Here is a 20,603-nt window from a genome sequence, read left to right as displayed (position 1 = left end):
CACACCCCCTACCCTTCCCTTGCTGGCTGCAGGTTGGGTTCCCAGCTGGGAGCAGTAGGATGGAAGGCGTGAGGCAGAGCTCTCCTCCCCGTTCCAGCTTCTATCAGTCTTCCTATGGCAATAAAAGTTAATGACAGCTCCTTTCCAGATTCTCCCAGCAGCTTCAGCGAGTCCTAGTACCTATGGTATCCCTCGGAGATGCTGGCACTGACTGTGTCCTCTTAGTGACATGCACACTAGATGAATCATGACCCATCAGACTTGAGCATCACCTATACGAAGGAGTCCAAATCCAGCAGCAGTCCAAGGTCTTATGTGGCTTCTATTCCCGGAGTTTCACAGCCAGCTGTGTGGAGACTTCTCTGACACCTGGGTTATGGTATCCTTGCTGTAGCCACTTCTGGATTTATGACTGTGTTACCTCAACGTCCCTTTTGGCTAGCATAGCCTTCTAGCTTCTGAGTAATTCATTTCTTGTACCAACTTGCCTCTGTGGTTTTCCCTGGAAGGAACTGTACTTGATACCAAGGATGGATTTATCTATAACCCTGTTGCCCATATATGCCTTACTAAGACATCTAAGTTAGATGCTACTTCCCGTTCAAGGACCAATGTGACAACCAAAGTCTCTGCATAGTAGGTTCTGGAAGACAGAAACTTGCTCATAGGCAGGAGTCTTAGTTACTTTGACACTGCTGTCATAGTGAGGTTAAATCCCCAGTGATCAAAGAACTTCTTCAATCAAAGCTATACCTCCCAGGTTCCACAGCCTTCCCAAACAGCGCCACCAGCTGGAGGAAGTGTTTAAGCATGTGAGCCTATGGGAAACACTGTGTCCATGTCTTCATTTGTGCAGAGGTGCATGTGTGTCTGCAGGCACATATGTATGTGCACTGTGGAAGGCAGAGGTGAGCTTTGGATTTCATGTCTCAAGTGTTGTCCACCTTAGTTTTGAAATTGGGCCTTTAACTGGCTTGGAACCTGCTGGGCCATCTAAACTTGCTAGCCAGCAAGCCCTAGGGTTCCTCCTGTCTCTGCCTCCTTACCCATAGAATCACAAATGCTCACCACTATATCTAACTTTTTTTATGTGGGTACTGGAAACAAAATTGAAGTCTTCATGCTTGCAAGAAGCTATCTCATCAGCTTAGTGTCTGATACGCACTTATATTCTCTCTTCTCTCTCTCTCTCTCTCTCTCTCTCTCTCTCTCTCTCTCTNTGTGTGTGTGTGTGTATACCACAGGACACTCATAGGTGTCACACCTCAGGAGCTGCTCAGCTTATTTTGTGAGCCTCTCGTTGGCTAGGGGATCACTTACTGGCTATGCTGGCTGGTCAGTGAATCCTAGGGATCCCACTACTGGGCATGCATGTATATGTATATGTGTATGTGTATGTATGTATGTATACACACACACACATACACACATATGCACTGAGAATCAAAATATGTCCTATGCTTACAAGACATTTCTCTCATTAACCAAGATGGTATCTGAAAACACCTGTTGAAAACCCATGTTTAACTGAGGGTAGTGGTGTATGCCTTAGGTAGAGGCAGGGGCATGTCTGAGTTCGAGGCCAGCCTGGTCTAGTTAGTTTCTAGGATAGCCAGGGCGACACAGTGAAACTGTCTCAAAAAACCAAAAACAAAATCTATGCCATGCTATTCTTTAGCAATATCTATTTAGAGTCTGAATAATTAACTCCTCGCTAGAATGCAACCACCACACAGTGTTGGATTCCATTCATACTATGTGTGGACAACTGGATTCAGCCGCATTTTACTGAGAGATCACCTTTTCAACCCCGTTGACTAGAAGCAACTGACAACAGTTTCAAGTTTGCCAATGGATGTATTTAAAATCTGGCATAATGATAATGTTCTGATGAGATTATTCCTTATGTCTGGGCTGCAGAAGGCTGCTGTCCGCACATACATACATCAGGTAAGATGGATAGGTGATATTGCAGCTAAAAACTCGACACATTTCGTGCCTCATGGGGATTGGCAGAGGATCTGTTCTATGCAGTCAGCCCCTCAGGCCTCAAGGCCAACAGTGGCTCTTGTGTCTTGTGGGTGCTCTGAGAAACAATTCATATCTGTCCGCATCAATTTGGACTCAAACCAATTTAGGATTCCAGTATGAGAGCCACAAGGGTATTTTATCGTTTAAATCAGTCACTTCTATTTGTAAGATGTGTCTGTGGCAGTGAGCCCAGGACCGAGCCGAGACTGCCACCCCATGGAGCCATCCCGAGTGGGAAAGGAATGTTGACTATCAGCATTTCCTTCTGTCTCTCATGGCCGAGTCCACCCTTGTACTTCCTGATCTGTGGCCCTGGACTGAGGCTCTGCAAACCACACCCCCTACCCTTCCCTTGCTGGCTGCAGGTTGGGTTCCCAGCTGGGAGCAGTAGGATGGAAGGTGTGAGGCAGAGCTCTCCTCCCAGTTCCAGCTTCTATCAGTCTTCTACAGCTGGGAATAGAAGCCACGTAAGACCTTGGACCTGCTGGGCCTTGACTCCTCCATCTAGTTGGTGCTCAAGTCTCTGATGGGTCGGGGTTTGTCTGGTGTCAGGTTCCTAAGAGGACCACAGTGCGTGCTGGCGTTCCCAAGGGATGCCAGAGCCACTACTTACACAGCTGCCTTCCTTTCATTATTCCTCTGTGTTCTCCAGACCTGCCTCCTCCTAGAACCCTCCTCTTGGCTGATACTCTCATCAGATGAAATCCCCTCCTTTCCTGGTTCTAACCACTACACATGAACCAAGAGCTGCCAGAGCATTCTACAAAGCTCAGCTCTTCCTGGAGGAATGACCTCTGTACACAGATGCCAGAACTTTCTGTAGCTGCTTGTATTACGAATGTGAATTATGTTTCCCCAAAAATTGTTTGCATGAGAAGATCTGCATGTGGCTTCTGGGAACCTGTCCCCAGTTGGTTCTGATTGGTAAATAAAGATACCAAGAGCCAATAGCTGGGAGGACAGACAGAGGTGGGATTTGGGATTCTTGGGGCTTGGGACTAGGAGGAGAAAGAGGAAGGAGATCCACCATGCTGGGAGTGTGGAAAAGAGAGATGCCATGCCTGAGTAGAGGGTATGACAGAGAGGCATGGCTGCCATGTGAAGGAGCCAGGAGAGTGCGGCCCAGAGGGTGTCCAACGGGGTCCAGAGCAGCCAAGATGGAACACAGAATTAGTAAGTAGTAACTAGGGATTATAGGCATGGAGGCTAGGCAGCTGCCTACCTACTATACTACATAAGGCATATTAAAATATAAAGGCTGTGTGTGTGTGCCTGTGTCTTTCATTTGGGAAGATAAGCCATTGAGGCAGGAAGCAACCCCATGGTGGATTTTATAAATTAATAACTAACTTTACAACTTTCCCTTCTGTCCAAGGTGTCTGAAGTATAAACGTTACCCATTTGCTACTTCTCTTGCACTGTTCCCTGTCTTACCAAATCATTTCACGAGTCCAGTGAGGAAATGGAGCATCTTCTAAGCCAGTAGTTCTCAACCTGTGGGTCACAACACCTTTGGGGGAGGGGTCCAAAACCCCTTTACAGGGGTCTCCTAAAACCACCAGAAAACAGATATTTACATAATAATTCACAACAGTAGCAACACTAGTGATGAATTAGAGACAAAATTAATCTTATGGTTGGGGTCACCACAGCCTGAGGAACTGTATTGAAGGATTGCAGCATTAGGAAGGTTGAGAATCACTGCTCTAAGCCTTTCTTTGGCTAATTTCAAACAACTTTTTATACATAAGGAAGAAGGAACCTCTGGAGGCCAAACGTGGAAGTTTCCAAGAATCTTTTATGTAGCAGTAGGCATGGCCAGGCTCAGACTGTGTGATTAAGAAACACTAGGCACGCAGCACTATTTTTTAATACTTTAATTTTGGATCCCTACTTTGTATACATGATTGTTATCTCAAGCTGCTTCAAATCTTCTGTAAAGCAGGAGAGGTTTACCACACTAATGATGCTTCCCCGACTCCTGTACACCAACAATCCAGGTTCCATCAGCCCCATGCTGCACTCGCTCACTCACGAGTTTGCTAGACATTCACTGGGCACTTGTTTTGGACTAGGCGTGGTACAAGGCGCTGAGAGCGACAACGAACAAATGTCTCTCGCGGAGCTCACAGTCTAGTGGTAAATGACTGAGGCAACTGAGGCACAGAGAGGTAAGTGACTTACCCACTGAGGTAGAGAGCGCTAGGTGATTGGGAAGGCGGGATGAGAGCTGAGGCAGGGTACAATGCACAGGAGGTAAAGCCCTCTGACTGAGGAGCAAGGCTGCACACAGAAACACATTGTAAAATCTGCTCACGAAAAGCGTAGTAATGCTCTTAACTTCACCAGGACCAAATCACATTGTAGTGAACTGATCTGTTGCCAGAGAGAATTCCATACTTTCCCACAATGCTTTGAGGCATGCCACCAATCTTCTGAGACATGATGATTCTGTAGGCAGCTTAAAAATCAAGAAGTATGTGGCTCCAATTGTAGCACTGGGGAGTGTATTAAAATACTTTAAGTATATGAACCTAAATGTACAGGCATCTGTGAAACTTCTACACGTAAAACTTTAGAAAACTCTCTCATTCCCACCCAGAGGGTTCTAATAAGTTACGGGAACTGAGAAACTAGAGATCTGTCTGTCATTTCCCTACATACAGGATTTTGGGTGTTCTAGGATGTAAGTGTCACTCAGACATATTTCAAAAATAATCTAAACATGATACAGATCTATACAAAGGTGCCACATTTGGCCCTGTGTGTGCACCTCACCAGTGCACAGCACCTAACTGCAAACGTGAACCAGTGTAAGGCAATTTTTCTGTGAAGCAAACACTATTCATCAGGGCAGGGCTCAGTCCATGACCAGCTGGCCAGCGATCTGTCCTTGTGCTAGTCTTTGTAATAAAATGATTTCAGGAGGCAAGAGGTCTATTTCACTGACAAAAGGCAGTCAAGAATTATCCAAAGAGCTGATTCTGGATGGGGAACCCATAAACTCCATGCTGGAGGCTACTCAGGAGAACACCACTGGCCTTCAGTGCAGCTACCCGTCTAGAATAGGGCACAGAGCACTCCAAGGAGACTTATTGCTGAGGATCAAACGACGGACACAGGATTCACCCACTTGGGATGGGGCACAGGATTCACCCACTTGGGATGCTCCAAAGACTTTCGTCACTCTGCACTGCTACCAGCCGCTCACTCTGAGAAGTTCTTCACTCACTGAGGAGGCTCGTCTTCTGAAATAAGACACAAAACCACTGAGGGAAGGCTGTGATTGCAACAAAGCACACAGTTCAACAATGTAAAGTCCTCTGCTCAAGACCCTACTCTCACAGCAACGGCAGAGATGATCTTATCAGGTTCACGAAACAAACGGGCACTCGAGCCTGTGGTTGGAAAGCACCTGCCTGACAGCCCAGATAGCCCTCTGTGCCCAGAGTCCACCAGTCGGTGCTCCCTCAAAACTGTACCACAATGATGTGGATTGTGCGTGGAGACGGGCTCACCGTGTAGCTGAGGCTGGCTTGTAGTTTGTTCTTCCTGCATTAGCTTCATCAGTGCTGGGATTTCAGCAATGCATGGAGTACATACAGGAGGCTAGAGATGGCCCAGCCGTGAAGAGCTGCTACCGTCCCCCCTCCTGAGCCCCTTGGTTCCTTTTCTAGCACCTATCCCTCATAAGTGCCTGTAATCCCAGCTCCAAGGGATTCAACCCCTTGGACCTCCAAGGGCACCTGCACTCATGTGCACATACTCACACACAAACATACTCACAATTAAAAATAAACATAAATCATAAAAAACCCTTAAAAGGTATGTATTCAAGTTATATATAATAGAGTGTTAGAACCTCAATATTTCTCTAATCACAAAATTAGCACGTTTACCTTTCTCTGGGCATTGTGGATGGCTGCTTTTAGATGGAGAGGCTCCTATTCCATCAGTTGTTTTACCATTTGAATGGTTCTGTTCTACTTCACACAAATATACATCAATGGGTCCTTTGGTGCTCCTGATATGTACTGTGATAGAATCCTAGCAAGGGACATAGAAACTGTCAAGGTGAGCACTGGCATCCACTAATCACAGCTTTTCAGTTAAATTCTTGCAGTTTCCTTTCTACCGTGCATTTGAGAAAAGCATGCTTTCAACTGTCACTACATTTTAAACCACTGGCCAATTCACAGTTAAGACCTCTGCTTAATCTTATGAGCAGCAACGGTTCACGTAGCTACCACATGGATAGCTGAGTTCTTTCTCCAAAGCTCCAAAGTCCTCCAAAGAAGTTCTCCTCTGGTGTTGGGAGCTCTGGAGTACCAACTGTATTATACAGTAAGGTGTTTGGGTTTCCAAACCAGTACGGAGGTATTGAGGTCACACAAAGGCTAGTCTTTGTCCAGTCAAAAGATGTAAGAGGAAAAGATGAAATCAAAACAAGCCTCATGAAATTTGAAACATCACACACAAAGAGAACTACATTAAATGAATCTTATCCTTTTGCTTCAGTCTTATTAACCCAGGAGCAAATTCCAATGGTTTTCCCCTAAGAAATCAAAAATGTGGCTGTTTGTGTTGAGAGGCTGAATGTGTAAGGGGCATTTTCAGTTGTGACTCCTTGTCTTTTCCATTGGGAGCTGGCCTGGCTCTCCTCCAGTCCACCATTTCCACATCCACATGGAGAGGCCCGTCTAGACATCACTGTCGCTCCAGCTCCTTTCTGCTCTGGGATCTCATCCAAGCAAGCTGGGTGTGATTTGCTTCTTAGAGAGCTCTAAGCCTCTTACGTCCTTCCTGGTACCAGACAGGTGAGACAGACTGACCACCTTTGTACTTGGCGGCTGGGGTGTTGGGATAGGTCTGGTTTAAATGGAAACCTTTCATCATTAAATCGTGCAAGGAAATAATGTTGCTCCCAACTGTTGGTGGAAAGGACTTGAAAGTCCACCAGCCACTAAATCACTCTATAAAGGGGATTCCTGGGGAACTAAGAGGTGGCTCACTGTTCAGAATGTGTACCCCTCTCGGGGATCTGGTTTGGATCCTAGCACCCGTATCAGGATGATCACAACCATCTGTAACTCCAGTTCATGGGGAGCCAATTCGAAGGTCTCCCTGGGTATGTGCACTGAGGTGCACATACCCACACACATACATGTAAGATTTCAAAAACATATAAAAAGGAGATGGAGGAGATGGTGCCTATCGGGCCACGTCGTCCCTGTCACAACTACTTAACTCTGCCACAGTAGCGTAAAAGCAGATGGGTGATGTCTAAACAGATCCTTAAGGCCTTGCTCCAACAACACTATTTACATGAACGAGTAGGAAGGCAGATGAGTTGAAGGCCACTGTGCCAGCCCTATACTAGGCACACAGTCCCCACTAGAGCTTTCTATAGTCAGAGTATACTGACCCAGCACACTGCTGAGAGCAGCCTGCCTGGAGGACTTCAATCACAGAGTTCTAATCAGACCACAGAGGCTCTGAGTGAGCACAGGCTCAGAGCCACTTAGCAATTACAGTCAAGCAGCTTGGAGCACTGGGAAACCAAACCCCATTAATTCCTGTAGAATGGATTAGCCACGTCCCAAAGAAAAGCGGTGCTTCAAGATTAGTGACTATTTAATTTAAAGGGTTTCAGCATCTGTGGAATAACTCATCCCCAATGTTACTGGGATTCTTGTCTAAATCCGAATCAAACTAAGGAACGTCGTGTCACCAAGTTACAATCTGAATGTGGCTGAGGGAAAAGCTAGTACTCCTTCATGACTAATGACCCACTGTCAGGTAACAGGGTCTCACTTGGACAGTGTTCTGCTGGGGACAACAAAAAGGAGGGTGGTGTGAATATTCCTCACTACCTCGATGAAGAGCTGGGTACGAATGAGCAGCTGGGGGACACCAGGCTGTTAGAACTCCATGGTCTGTGCCAAGAAGGGTCACCAGCTTTGGTTTTGACCCTATCCTCATCAAGTGGCCTTTCGGTGACAATCACACTCAACGCAAACCTTCCTGGAGCAGCTAGCAGCAGTCCACACAAAGGCTGATCTGAGGAAGGCTGCGCATCTGTGACTCGGTGTTCTAGCTCATTCCTAATCTTCGACGAGCTCACCAAAGCTCTAGCCGTGCCAGCTATTAATTTGGAATTTGAAGTCCAAGGCCAACAGTGTGATTTCTCCTACAGCCCGACAGCAGCAGTATGGCCGACAGTGCCTGCGAGCCACCCAGTCCCATGCTGGTCCTGCTGGTCACTATGTGCACTCCGGAAGCACTCCTGCCTCTCTGGGCTGGCTCTCCCATCTCCGAGGTTACAAGGATTACCTCACTCACAGATAAGGTGTAGAGCTTGACAAGTGCACGGTGACAAGTGACGCGCAGTCACTGCTGTGGCAGCCAACCCACCTCCTCTCTTTTCAAACCCTCCCTGCAGTGCAGCGTGACCTACTTCTCTGGGAGCTGGAACATCCAGTCTGGTTTCCTCTGGAGCCTTCACTGCTATGACAATCTGTTCGTGGAAAGCTTGAATGCCGTGAATATCCTGATAGGTTACATACGCTAGTGTGAGACCTGGTCAAGGATCTGACAGGATGGGCAGATCACCGCAACATAGTGTTTGGTTTTTTTTTTTGTTTTGTTTTGCTTTTGGAGGCAAAGTCTCACTGTTTAGCACTGGCTAGCCTGTGCTATATAGACCAGTCTAGCCTTGAACTTAGAGACCTGCCTTTCTCTGCCTCCTGAGTGCTGGGAATGAAGGCGTGCACCACTACACACATCAGCATCTCTTCATGAATGCAGGTATAATAGCTTAGCTTTTATGGATTACAACCTTACAACGAAGGGAAACAGAAAAAAAAAAAAGCTTTAAAATAATTATTTCAAAAAGAATTCATAAGATTACATGGTATTTTATATATTTGTAATTCAAAGAACTCCTTTAAACAAAATGTTGATTATAGCAATTTCTGGAGAAAAACATTAATAAAGCCCAAATCCTGAACATAAACACTACTCAAGAAGGTAGTTATCCTCTTGTCCTTGGGGTGGGGTTGTGGGTAGATGTTACAAATCCTCAGCGGATGCCCAAAGCCACTGACTAATACCAAACTGTACATATACTGTGCATACAGTACCACAGTAAGGTTAAATTTATAAATCAGGTATAGTAAGAAATCAATACTAAGAGTGTAATTACAACATACAGCATACTACAAGTTATTTAAAAACAAGTTACTTCTGGAATTTTTCTTTAATATTTTTAGATTGTAGCTGATTATGGGCAGCACAGATTACAGAAAGCAAAGCCACAGGTAAGGGGAATGAATCCACTATGATCAAATCCCCACCTACAGTACATTCAGTGTAAATTCTCACTCACTGTTCGTTAGCTCTGTGAGAACTGAGAAGTAAACATTCACGGCTGACATCCTGCAGAAGGCAGGGAAACCAAGTCTGCAAACAGGAAGAGCTCCCAGGACACTCTCGGTGCTGCCATGCATCCCACATTGCCTTTTAAGAACACTGACTGAACACTGCCTTTCAGCTGCTCCTGTGTTGGCAGATTCAGCTGTCACTTGGTGCAGTTGCTCTGCCTTCCTTTTAGACGACAGACTCTCTGGCTGGCTGCAGCACTGCAAGCCCTGGCTCAGATTTTCTAAGATCTGTCCTGTGGTAATAGGATTTCACTGCCACGGAGAGGGGGGAGCAGGAATTCAGGGCCAACTCAGAATTACTGACACTCACAGAGGACACCGAATGTCATGGAGATCAGGACAGACTGGGGGTCTGGGAGGGGCAGGTGCAGAGGGCCAGCCTCTTCTGGCTGCTTCCTGCTCCATGAAGCTTCTACAGAGTGATGAGTACAGACACTAACTTGGTTGCAGCACATTCTGCTTCAGAAATAAACTTCCTCACAAATTAGGGAAAATCTGATTTTCACAAAAGCTGATAAACATCAGGATAAAGACTACAAAAATTAAAAAACAAAAACAAAAACACCTCCTTAACTTAAGTAGCAATGGCAGGCTGGGCTTGTCACCACCATCTGTTGTCATGCAGACTCGACCAAGGTGCACAAAGAAGCTACAGCGAACATGATTGTTTGTGTAGGACTCAGGCTACAGCACCAAACTTACTTCAACTTTTAAGGGCCTAATTTTATATCCTGAATATGTACATTAAATCACTATGCTCTCCCTAATTCACTATCTACTCTGGAGGCAGAAACTCTTTAAAAGGTACAGATGGAAGGATATCTTTCATTTTCCTTGTCATCTGTTAACTCCAACAGTTGCTGAGCACAATCTTTAATCAACTCGTCCAAGGCATCTTCCATGGCCGACAGGTTGGAGAGCTCTGCCTGCAGCTTCTTTTGCTGGGGTGCGGCCCCAAAGTTGTTCAGGTCAGATCCTCTACAGAAGGAGACAAACACGGGGTCAGCAGCTGCCAGAGGGGAGCAGGGCTCTCCGTGGTGGTAGAGCTGGCCAAGTGAGAGGGCCTGCTAGAACTCCATGTCTGCACTTCCTTTTACCATCTATGTGGGTCATACCCCTTCTTTCCTTGGGAGAGGGTTTCTCTAAGTAGCCTCGGCTGGCCAGAAACTCACAGAGAGCCACCTGCCTCTGCCTCCCAATTGCTGGGATTTAAATGTCTGACAGTACCCTAAAGTAGTGCATTCTCATCAGAGCTGCCTGTATTTTGTCTTAAAACAGTGTCCTTGACAAACCCTTTTCCTCTAATGTTTATTTACTCATGAGATGATCTTTGGGTTTTACACCTGCCTGTGGTATCCCTAGTGTACCCGAATGCTTTTTTCTACACCACCACACCCACACAGCTCTGTCCATGTCTTATCTTTAGGCTTTCTCTCCATGAGGTCCTTCCCAATCATGTCGACTTAGCACTGCCTTTTGGACATTGTCTGTTTTTACACTCAGGGCGGTGTGCAAGCCCACCAGCAACACAATCACCAGTGTTCCTGCTGAGACTGCAGATGCCTGCTCCTCCCCACTAAGACCCAATCGCAGCCCAGGGGCTGGGCTCTGGCTGTGTACTACGATACTCTGTGAGATTCATGTCTTCAGTTGTTAACTAAGGAAATACATTTTAAAATGCCCCCTATTCTCCTTTCTCTCTGTGTGTGTCTGCACCCTTTCTCTTTCTCTTCCCCTTCTCCTCTTCCCATAGTGACTCCCCTGGCCTCAATCCTTAGGGTCAGTGAACTCTCTTAAGAGCAGCTTCCCAATAAACCTGCCTTTAATATATTCAATGTTTCACTGTTATGATCTTCAAAGGGGAAATTAACTAACTAACCACTTTTTTTTTCATTTAAGTTTTCCACACTATGAGAATGATATTCTGTATCTAATATTCCTAGTTAGACCGAAGTAGTCGTAAGTAGTCGTAAGTACACTGCGAGACAAGAAGACAACCTTAAGGAATCAATTTGGGCCTAAGAAGAATCATAAAAACTTCATTTTCTATTCCCAAACACTGCTGCAGTTAGACAGAACTGCCACTCACTGAAAGAGAAGGGGAAGGAACGGGATGATGGGCATCAACTCACATCCACCGAATGTGGTTCTTAGACTTCTTTTCCACCAGTTCGATGCCATCCAAGACATTGGTGATGTCATACACTCGCCTCTTCCGGACACCCAGTTTTGTGGCAACCTTGTTTAAGTCAAGAATGCCCCCAGGGGCAGATCTGACAAGATCCATAAACTTCCGTGTTAAGTATACCAGAGACACATCAAACCGGGGCCTCTTCACTTTCAGAGCTTCTGTAAATGAGGACAGAGTACCATGTGAACCGACGTTTCTCAGCCATCTTGGTCAGCCACTTCTTCCCTCAGGATCAGACCAGAGAGAGATTAACCACCCCACCCCACCCCCGCCACCGCACACCAATCCATCACGGCTCGTTTCTATGGAAACATTTCTCTAGCTGGATGAAAAGCAATTTGGCCTCAGCTGGTCTTAAGCAAACGTGTCAGGTTTTAATAAAGGCCAGTGTGAGTTCCCACTAATACTCATTTTTACAAGTCTTGTATCTCGTGTCAAAGAAGAAATATCTGTAACCATCTCCACACCACTCAGGAACAGGGTCAGAAATGGTTTTGGAATTAAATGCCTTCACTTCATACATGTAATCAATCTGACAACAGAATATACAGTTTTTATCCATTCTTCTTTGGGGTATGTTGAGGCATGAACCTGACTCACTGATGCCAAGCAAGTACCTTACCACTGAGCAACAGCCTCAGCTCATGAGTACAGTTCTTAATTTTAAAAAAGTTACTTATTTTATGTGTATGAATGTTTTGCCTGCATGTGTGCACACCATGTGTGTGTGTCTAGTGCCCACAGAAAGGCATAGGATCTCCTGGAACTAGAGTTGCGGTGGTTGTGAGTCACTGTGTAGGTGCTGGGAATCAAACTGAGTCCTCTTAACTACTGAGCCATCTCTCCAGGCCCATGCACAGAGGTTTTAAAAGCAAGAGTGAGTAGGAAGGCAACATTTTATAATATGCTCTTTTAATACTGTGAACATCAGGATCATGAGCAAATGTATTTCTTTCTTTCATTTATTCACTTATTTATTATTTTTTTCAAGACAGAGTTTCTCTGTGTAGCCCTGGATGTCCTGAAATTCCACTGTGTAAGCCAGGCTGGCCTTGAACTCAGAGATCTATCTGCTTCTGTCTCCCAAGTTTTAGGATTAAAGGCTTGCACACCATGCCTGGCTAGACTTTATTCTTCTTAATGGCTGTACATTTAGCTGCAGGGAGTATCTGGTGAGCTATCCCAGTCCTTGGGTACATGAACTCAAACGATGCTCACAGACAAGCCAGGTCTCACTATTCTCATATTATACTCACTCACTTTATTGGGTATGCTTTAGTCTTATTACCTCAGGTTACGAGCACATTCTGAGGATGCCAGCCATTTTATAAAGAACAAATCTAACTGAACATCTCTAACTAGGGCTGCTGCAAGGACAGTTCTCTAACCAAGAGAACTGCATGGGCCTGATAAGGACCTCTGCTATAAACAGCAGTGTGCTGAGTGGTACTCAGTTACTTGAGAGCACGGAATGCCATCTTTGCTGGAGTGGAGAAGTGGGGATGCTCCTCAGGGAGGATGAAGAGGGGTGTCCTCCACTCCAAGGAGGGGCAAAGTAGTACCTGAGCACTGAGTGCACACTGGGGTCCAGACTAAAGGTGGAAGAGGCAGCAGAACCCACTGAGCTTGGGAGTCAGAGCTGGCAGACAGAGGCAGCAGTGTACACACACAGGATGAAGACCTCAGCTCCAGAGCTGCACACACAGGACCTACACTGACTTCTGACTCCATCCAGCTCCAGAGCTGCACACACGGGACCTACAGTGACTCTGACTCCATCCAGCTCCAGAGCTGCACACACAGGACCTACACTGACTCTGACTCCATCCAGCTCCAGAGCTGCACACACAGGACCTACACTGACTCTGACTCCATCCAGCTCCAGAGCTGCACACACGGGACACCTACACCGACTCTGACTCCATCCAGCTCCAGAGCTGCACACACGGGACCTACACTGACTCTGACTCCATCCAGCTCCAGAGCTGCACACACAGGACCACACACTGACTCTAAGCAAGCTGTTTAACTTCTCTGGGCTTGGCCTACTCAGTGAGGATGGATGATAAGCCACAGCTGTGCTTTCAAGCGTGCTCATTTATGCACAGGTGTGGGACAATTGAAAGCTACACCTCAAAGGTTAAGCTGACTCAAGTTGTTGACCAGCCACAGGGGAGATGGTGGCAGATGCCCAGGGAAACAAAAGATGGTTTTCCCGAGATACACACCTGGGCATTTCGAGACAAAAAGCCTGCCCAGAAGGACCTGAGGAGAGGAAATCAAGCGAGGGGCCATCTATCGATCATGAAGGTTCATCCAATATCCCAAACATGAACCCTTACATGAGAGAGTATGGCCAGGAGGAGTAAAGGGACCGCAGGCAACTCTACTCCTGCACTAGATGGTACTCCTGTGTGGTAGGAGGCTTTGCTGACACGTTTAGTGCTGCCACTGCACTAAGAGGGCAAAGACACCGGTTCCTTCCACCCTGCCTCGGTTTCAGCCACCATGGTAAGGTATCCTTTGCTGCCATGTTACTTCTGTTCTCATGACCCCGTGCACAAGCAAAACCAACCAAGTTAACCACGTGATGCCCAAACCAGAAAACCCAAACCCACTTAGGAATCAACTTACTTCTCATGGACACATACTGTACATTTTCTTCTAGATTAATCCTTATTTTTGATGGCTGGAAAAAAGAAAATGTAAGAATTAACCCAGCATTTTATAAATAGCAATGCAAATAAATTTCGTTCTGTGGTAGGTTTTTTTTTTTAAGGCCTTCCCCCCCCCCCCCCCCGTCCTGAAGTAATGAGTGAGAAAGGGAGTCTTTCCAAACTACACTTGGTCTGTGATGTAAGCCTCCCCACCCCCCAATGATCCCTAGGCTGCATATACTTCTGTGTAAATACAGGAAGACTGGAGGGAGACGGGACACTTAAGTGGGAAACAACTCCCAGCAGACACTCTTGTATCAGCCGCAGCAGGTGCTGGGGAGAAGACAGTGAGGGACAGTTAGGGGATGGCCCTAAGTCTCGGAAGGCTCAGACATGTGGAAGTTGTGGCACACCAGCTGAGGCTCACCCCTGGCTATTTAAATGGCTCCAAAAATTTGCTCACCAACTCTCAGTCAGCCATGCACTCCCATTAACAAAGAATCGGAAGCCTTAAAACAATTAATGGGAAGCAGTACATGCTATAGATAAAGAAATAAGAATAGCACTGGATTACTGAGACACCAGGCAAAGGGCAGCAGCCCCAGTGCTGGTCTCCCATGCTGCTGGGCGCTTGGAGGCCGCTGAAGCTGCATCAACTGCAATGGTGATTTGCAATACATTTAGGAATTGTTTTTGCTCCCCGCATAGGCACATACTACGGCCATGTGGGAGTGGTCCAGCTTTGTAGCTAGAAAGATGACCAACCACATCAAGGCTATGCTGAAGTGTTTATGTTTTAAGCAGTGGAGACTCACCAAAGACTTGTGAAAAAGACCATCACACAATCTCATTCATGGTCTATAAATGTGGTCAAGTGGGACAGCGAACTGGCTAAAGGGTCAGGGGTGGGGCAGCTGGTGGCCAGGGGGACAACAGAGAAGCTGCTCACACCTCACACCAGAGTTACAGAGCCTTTGCAGATGATTCTTGTCACCTCTGTGTGACATGTTGGATATGCAACCCTGAATCTGGGTGCTCCAGCCATAGGCAGGGACTAGCTCTCAACACTGCCAGCAATGGCATCCAACAACACAACTCGGAAGCAGCCCTGTGAAAGCCAACCAGAGACAAGTGTGACCAACTGTCACTGCTATGTTTACATGGAACCCTTCTCCAAACACACTCGGGGCTAACTACCTAAGCAAGGCTTTTCTTCTTCCATTTATCTATTGCGTCTATGTGCAGTGGTGTACATGCTGGGGTCAGAGGCCAACCTGTGGAGTCCACCATATATATGGTTCCCGGGCACTGAATTCAGGCTGTAAGGCTTGGCAGCAAGTACCACAGTCTACTATGCTATCTGGCTGGCCTGCAAGGCTTTTTTTGAGCAAGGTCTCATATAGCCCAGGCTAGCGTCAAACTCAACCTATCCCTAAGGACGACTCTGAATTTCTGATCCTCCTGTCTCCATCTCTTAAGTGCCAGGATTGTGGGCATATGCCTCAACACCCATTTATTTAGTCCTGGGGATTGAACCTGGGGTTCTGTGCTAAGTAAACACTCTCAACTTAGCATATACTCCTGCCTTATAGCAAGGTTCCTGAATTGAGAAACAAGCCCAACCTCTCACACTGATGTGAAAAGTGTGTTAGCAAGTATCCTGAAGTGTTAATACACTCAGAGTTGCCTGCTGCAGAAGCTCCTTTTTAACCTAGAGCAGGAAGGCCAAGTTCTGCACAAAAACTGCTTATTGGCTGCCCATTTGCTTTAGAGGGGCATCTCCTCTGCTTACAGTTTGGTACAAGGACAGCACTCCAATGAGACATGAGCCCATGCCCTGCAACAAGTGCAGACCCATTATACACCGGATGGACTGACATAGGAAACAGGTCCCAAACCATCATTCGTTGTCTTCCCTGTGTCTAAAATCCTTCCTTCTCTTTCTGAGATGATTTCTTGCTATAATGTCCTGGCTATTCTAGAACTCCTGATGTCGCTGGTTTTAAATGTGCCATCCTCCGGCTTCAGCCTCTGAGTGCTGGGACCATGTAAGTGTGCTCACCATGCTTGGCTAACACTCTCACTGTGAAGCTGCAAAGCCAGCTTGCAGACGTATGAAAGGACAGAAGACTGTCCATCCCCCCAGTGGACACCATTAGAGACCTCAGGACTTTCAGAGAACACTCAGCAGTGACACCCCGTGAGTGAGCTGCACATCTGATAAGCTTCGACCCACTTCCTTACTGCTCCAGTTCTCACATCTAGAAACTTCTGTGTCTACATCTGGGAACACGGACTGGAGTATCACCATTCCCCAGCCCCATCCCTTGTATCTATAGCTTTAAGTGGCTTTAGAATCTTCTGCTTGGAGGGTTGGGGTAACGATGAGGACAAGATCTCACTGTACAGTCCAGGTTGGCCTAGGACTTGCTATATAGCCTAGGTAGGCCTTTCACTCACCATCCTTCTGCCTCTGCCTCCCAAGGACTGGCATTACAGAACTGGGCCACCACACCTGGCTAGAAGCTTTAAAGGTGGAGAGAAAAATAAAAAGTGACTTTTAGAGACTAATGTCCTAGGCACTGCCTCCTAAGCAGTTAATGCTCTCTATGTATAGGTTCCTCTGTATTAGCTCCCTGTGTGGGAGCAATACTCCTTCAGGAGCTCACTGAACACTAATCTCTCTAAGGTGACTGCATTCATGTCACCACCCAGATCTTCCTGATCTTCTAATGTGCAAACCAAGTTCACCTCCGTCCAGGACTGTTCTCTCCCTGCTCCAAAGCCAAGAGCAGGTTTGAGCCATTTACCTTATCCTGGCAACAACACTCAGCAAGCTATGTAACTGCTCTGCACAATGGCTTATTAATCCTTTGCATTCGCTAGTCAATTAAAAAAAAAAAAAAAACACTGACATGTTAAATCACTATTTTATAGGCAAGAAAGTAGAGTCCCTACTTTATTAACTTCTTGCTTAATCCTCTGTCCACGGCCAGATCTTCACTACAGTATGAAACAGACCTGCAGAGGACTGAGCAGTCAAGTACAGAACTGCTCTGGGACAATTCTAACAGAGTCTGACTAACAGTCTTGAGGTAAGGAAGGGCTAAAGACACCTGTCTTAAGACAAGTTACCCATGAATCTGGACTTCAGACATCTTGACGAACAACAATATGGAAGAAGCCTAGGATGGAGCATGCAACCTCAGAGAAATCATTTAGCAAAGGCAAACGTGGAGCCGGATTATGCTGCGAGGACTCGACTTTGTCCTGGGAGCACTAAGGAACCACTAATTCCTTTGGCCAAAGGAAGATAGAGACACACCTTCAAGAGACCACCGTCAAGGGCGAAGCACACAGACAGTGAGTGAGAGGCAGCAATAGTGGCGGGAAACCATTGAGATGGCATTATAGCACGGAATAGCTACTGATGGGAATGGCTTCCATGACCTGGAGGTGGGGGTCTGGAGGCAATTCTGAAACAGAGGAAAAGGTAACGGCCATACCCAGAGTGCTGGCTTGGGCACCACGGTAGGCAGAGCACCATTAAGGTGGGATTCCAGAAAGAGGTTGCTTTCTTAGGCAGGGGGTCTGTGAATCTGGCTTTGGATCTAAGAGTTTGAAATCTGCGGCTCAGCAGTTACAAACGCTCTCTGTTCCTCCAGAGGGCTCAGTTCATCCATGTGCCAGCTCATAACCACCTGTTATAAGCTCCAGGTGATCTAACACCGGTTTCCAGGCCTCTGTGGGCACCAGTACACACGTGACATACATGCAGACTTTTTTTTTTTTTTTAAGTTTTAGATCTAAGTAGGGACATCTAACATACAGTTGGAGAGCTCTAGGAAAGATGTACAGGTTTGGGAGTTACCTTAAGGCAACTAAAAACACCAGAGTGGATAAGAATATCTAAGATGGGCTGGTGAGATGGCTCAGTGGGTAAGAGCACCGACTGCTCTTCCGAAGGTCCAGAGTTCAAATCCCAGCAACCACATGGTGGCTCATAACCATCCGTAACAAGATCTGACGCCCTCTTCTGGNCAAATCCCAGCAACCACATGGTGGCTCATAACCATCCGTAACAAGATCTGACGCCCTCTTCTGGAGTGTCTGAAGACAGCTACAGTGTACTTACATGTAATAAATAAATAAATCTTAAAAAAAAAATTAAAAAAAAAAAAAGAATATCTAAGACTTCAGAGGACGTTATCTTTTGATAACCAAAAGTTAAGTAGTTTTTCCAAAAAGCAGTTTTCATTTAGAGCGTCTATCAAATCCTTTAAAAACCAAAACCAAAACCAAAAACCTACCATGATCACAGGCCACAAGTTAGCAGTAGTGAGCGGTCACCTACATGAACAAACTGTAGAGAATCCTGGATGACACCCACATGTCTGAAAAGGAAGGCGAAGGGGACAAGGGGACCCACCATGGCTGTCAAAAACACAACAAAGAGTTCTCAGCCAAGAGTGAGTGGTTAGTTGTGGCACAAGATAGGGTGTGAAACTAATACTGTAATTGACAAAACCATCAGTGATCTATGGATCTCATTTACAACAATCTTACCAAGTGCTTAGGACTAGAGTCCCCAGCACAGTGCTGGGTGGTAATGCAAGATCAGGTGGAAACTGAGCAGAAATCACGAGAGAGAGAGAGAGAGAGAGAGAGAGAGAGAGAGAGAGAGAGAGAGAGAGAGATTAGGGAAAGGCTGTCACTTGTCATTCTGAGGGTCTTTCCAGTTTCCTCATTACCTAGCCACAAGGCCAGACATCTCTGGGTCAGTTCTGACAAACTCTAAAAATAACAATCTCAAGGTTGCTCCGAGGAGTCAGACAAGACAATGCTCATGAACTATCTGGCACAGGACCAGCCAGAATGGCTTGGATACAGCTTGCCTTGCTGAGAAAACACCGATCAGGAGAAACGGACAAAGGACGGATCCAGCAGGGACCCTGAGAAAGGTGGGAAGCACAGGACAGAGGGAACTTTCTCACTCTTTCATTTCCCCCTGTCAAACAGCAAAGATGGACAGGCAAGATCGAGCAGTCGGTTAAGGCACTTGCCACCGAGCTTTACAAACTCCACCAGAGTTCCATCCCGCGAACCACAAGGGTGGAAGCATGGAAAAGACTGCCCCAAGGTGCCTTCTAAGCTCTACACGTGCCCCGTGGAATCCACGTGCTCGCGGCCCCCACCCCAACACAAAGTAAGTAAATCCATTAGAAATATTTAAAAAGCAAAGGGCGGTTCAAGAATTGGGAGTTGCAGGGAGAGCCCCGGGGCACCAAGCGACACAGTGCAGAGGGCCCCCATGCAAGGAGCGCGTCCCACAGCACGCGATCCCCCCGTGGCCCGGGTCCCCGCTCACCAGTAGGTTCTCCACGTTGATGGGGTCCCGGCAACGCCGGCGCACCGTTTCCTGCGCCGGGTCCACCAGCAGGCTGGGCAGTCTCTGCGCCGTCCGCTGCTGACTCATGCTGTCCCGCGCCCCTCGCGCCCCACGCGCCCTCCCGCCTTCCCCGGAGGCTCGGCGCGCGCGTTCCCGGCCCCTTCAGCGCCGCTCGCTCCACCCACGGAGCACTGCTGCTCCACCCACGAAGCGCCGCGGTCCCACTCGCGCAGCGATGAGCCCAGGCGCAGAGGAGGTCAGGGTAGGCGCGGAGGGGACCAGGGTGACCGCGGAGGCGCTCAGGTTCCCGAGCCGGCCATCTTCCCGCATGCGCAGTGCGCCCGCCTTTGCACATGCGCAGCGCCGTCCGTGAGATCTCCCGCGCACACCGGTCCTCGCCCGCTGCTGAAAAGCCGGGGTGTTCCGGAGGATGATCCTTGGAGACCCTTGAAGAGGACGGGGTGATCCTTGGAGAGGACGGCCGGGGGGTGTGGTGGGATGGGGTGGGGGATGAAAAGAGGTGGAGCAGGGATTCCGGGGGATCGGAGCGGGCGCTCTCTAGTCCCGACCGGCTGACTGCAGGTTCTGAGTGCCCGGGGAGATGACGGTCGGGCTCCCATCACGCATCTAATGGTGCTTAGCACATGCTCATAAAACAAGCCATCTTGGAGGGACCAGAAGGCGCAAGCTTCAGAGCCGAGCTCCATAGAGGCCCAGGCAGGGAGATCACGTGTTTGAATTCGAAGTCAGCTAAAGTTCGTAGTGAGAGAAGAATTTGTCCCAAAACCACAAACTTTTTTTTTGTATCAGTTTTTTTAATCTTTATTTTTTTTATTTTTCTTGGTTTTCCGAGACAGGGCTTCTCTGTGTAGCCGAACTCAGAAATCCGCCTG

General features: G+C 47.2%; 1 protein-coding gene across 2 annotated transcripts; it reads right to left on the bottom strand.

The window, feature by feature from the left end:
- Positions 1–3,895: 3,895 nt before the first annotated feature.
- Positions 3,896–20,040, bottom strand: E2f6 (E2F transcription factor 6). Of its 2 annotated transcripts, XM_021201874.1 has the most exons (8): positions 19,690–20,040; positions 16,782–16,847; positions 14,299–14,353; positions 11,606–11,822; positions 10,296–10,451; positions 8,489–8,603; positions 5,931–6,078; positions 3,896–5,279 (listed from the first exon to the last, which is right to left on the bottom strand). In XM_021201874.1, exons 2-8 carry the CDS (start codon positions 16,782–16,784, stop codon positions 5,260–5,262), a joined length of 714 nt encoding a protein of 237 aa, XP_021057533.1. In that variant the 5' UTR covers positions 16,785–16,847; positions 19,690–20,040; the 3' UTR covers positions 3,896–5,259. The 2 variants fall into 2 exon arrangements, with proteins under 2 accessions (XP_021057533.1, XP_021057532.1); XM_021201873.1 differs by lacking the exon at positions 16,782–16,847.
- Positions 20,041–20,603: the final 563 nt, after the last annotated feature.

Source organism: Mus pahari, chromosome 7 (assembly GCF_900095145.1).
Source record: "Mus pahari chromosome 7, PAHARI_EIJ_v1.1, whole genome shotgun sequence".
In the NCBI taxonomy this organism is placed as follows: domain Eukaryota; kingdom Metazoa; phylum Chordata; class Mammalia; order Rodentia; family Muridae; genus Mus; species Mus pahari.
The sequence above is the reverse complement of the archived record's forward strand: the minus strand, read 5'-3'. Positions and strand labels throughout refer to the sequence as shown.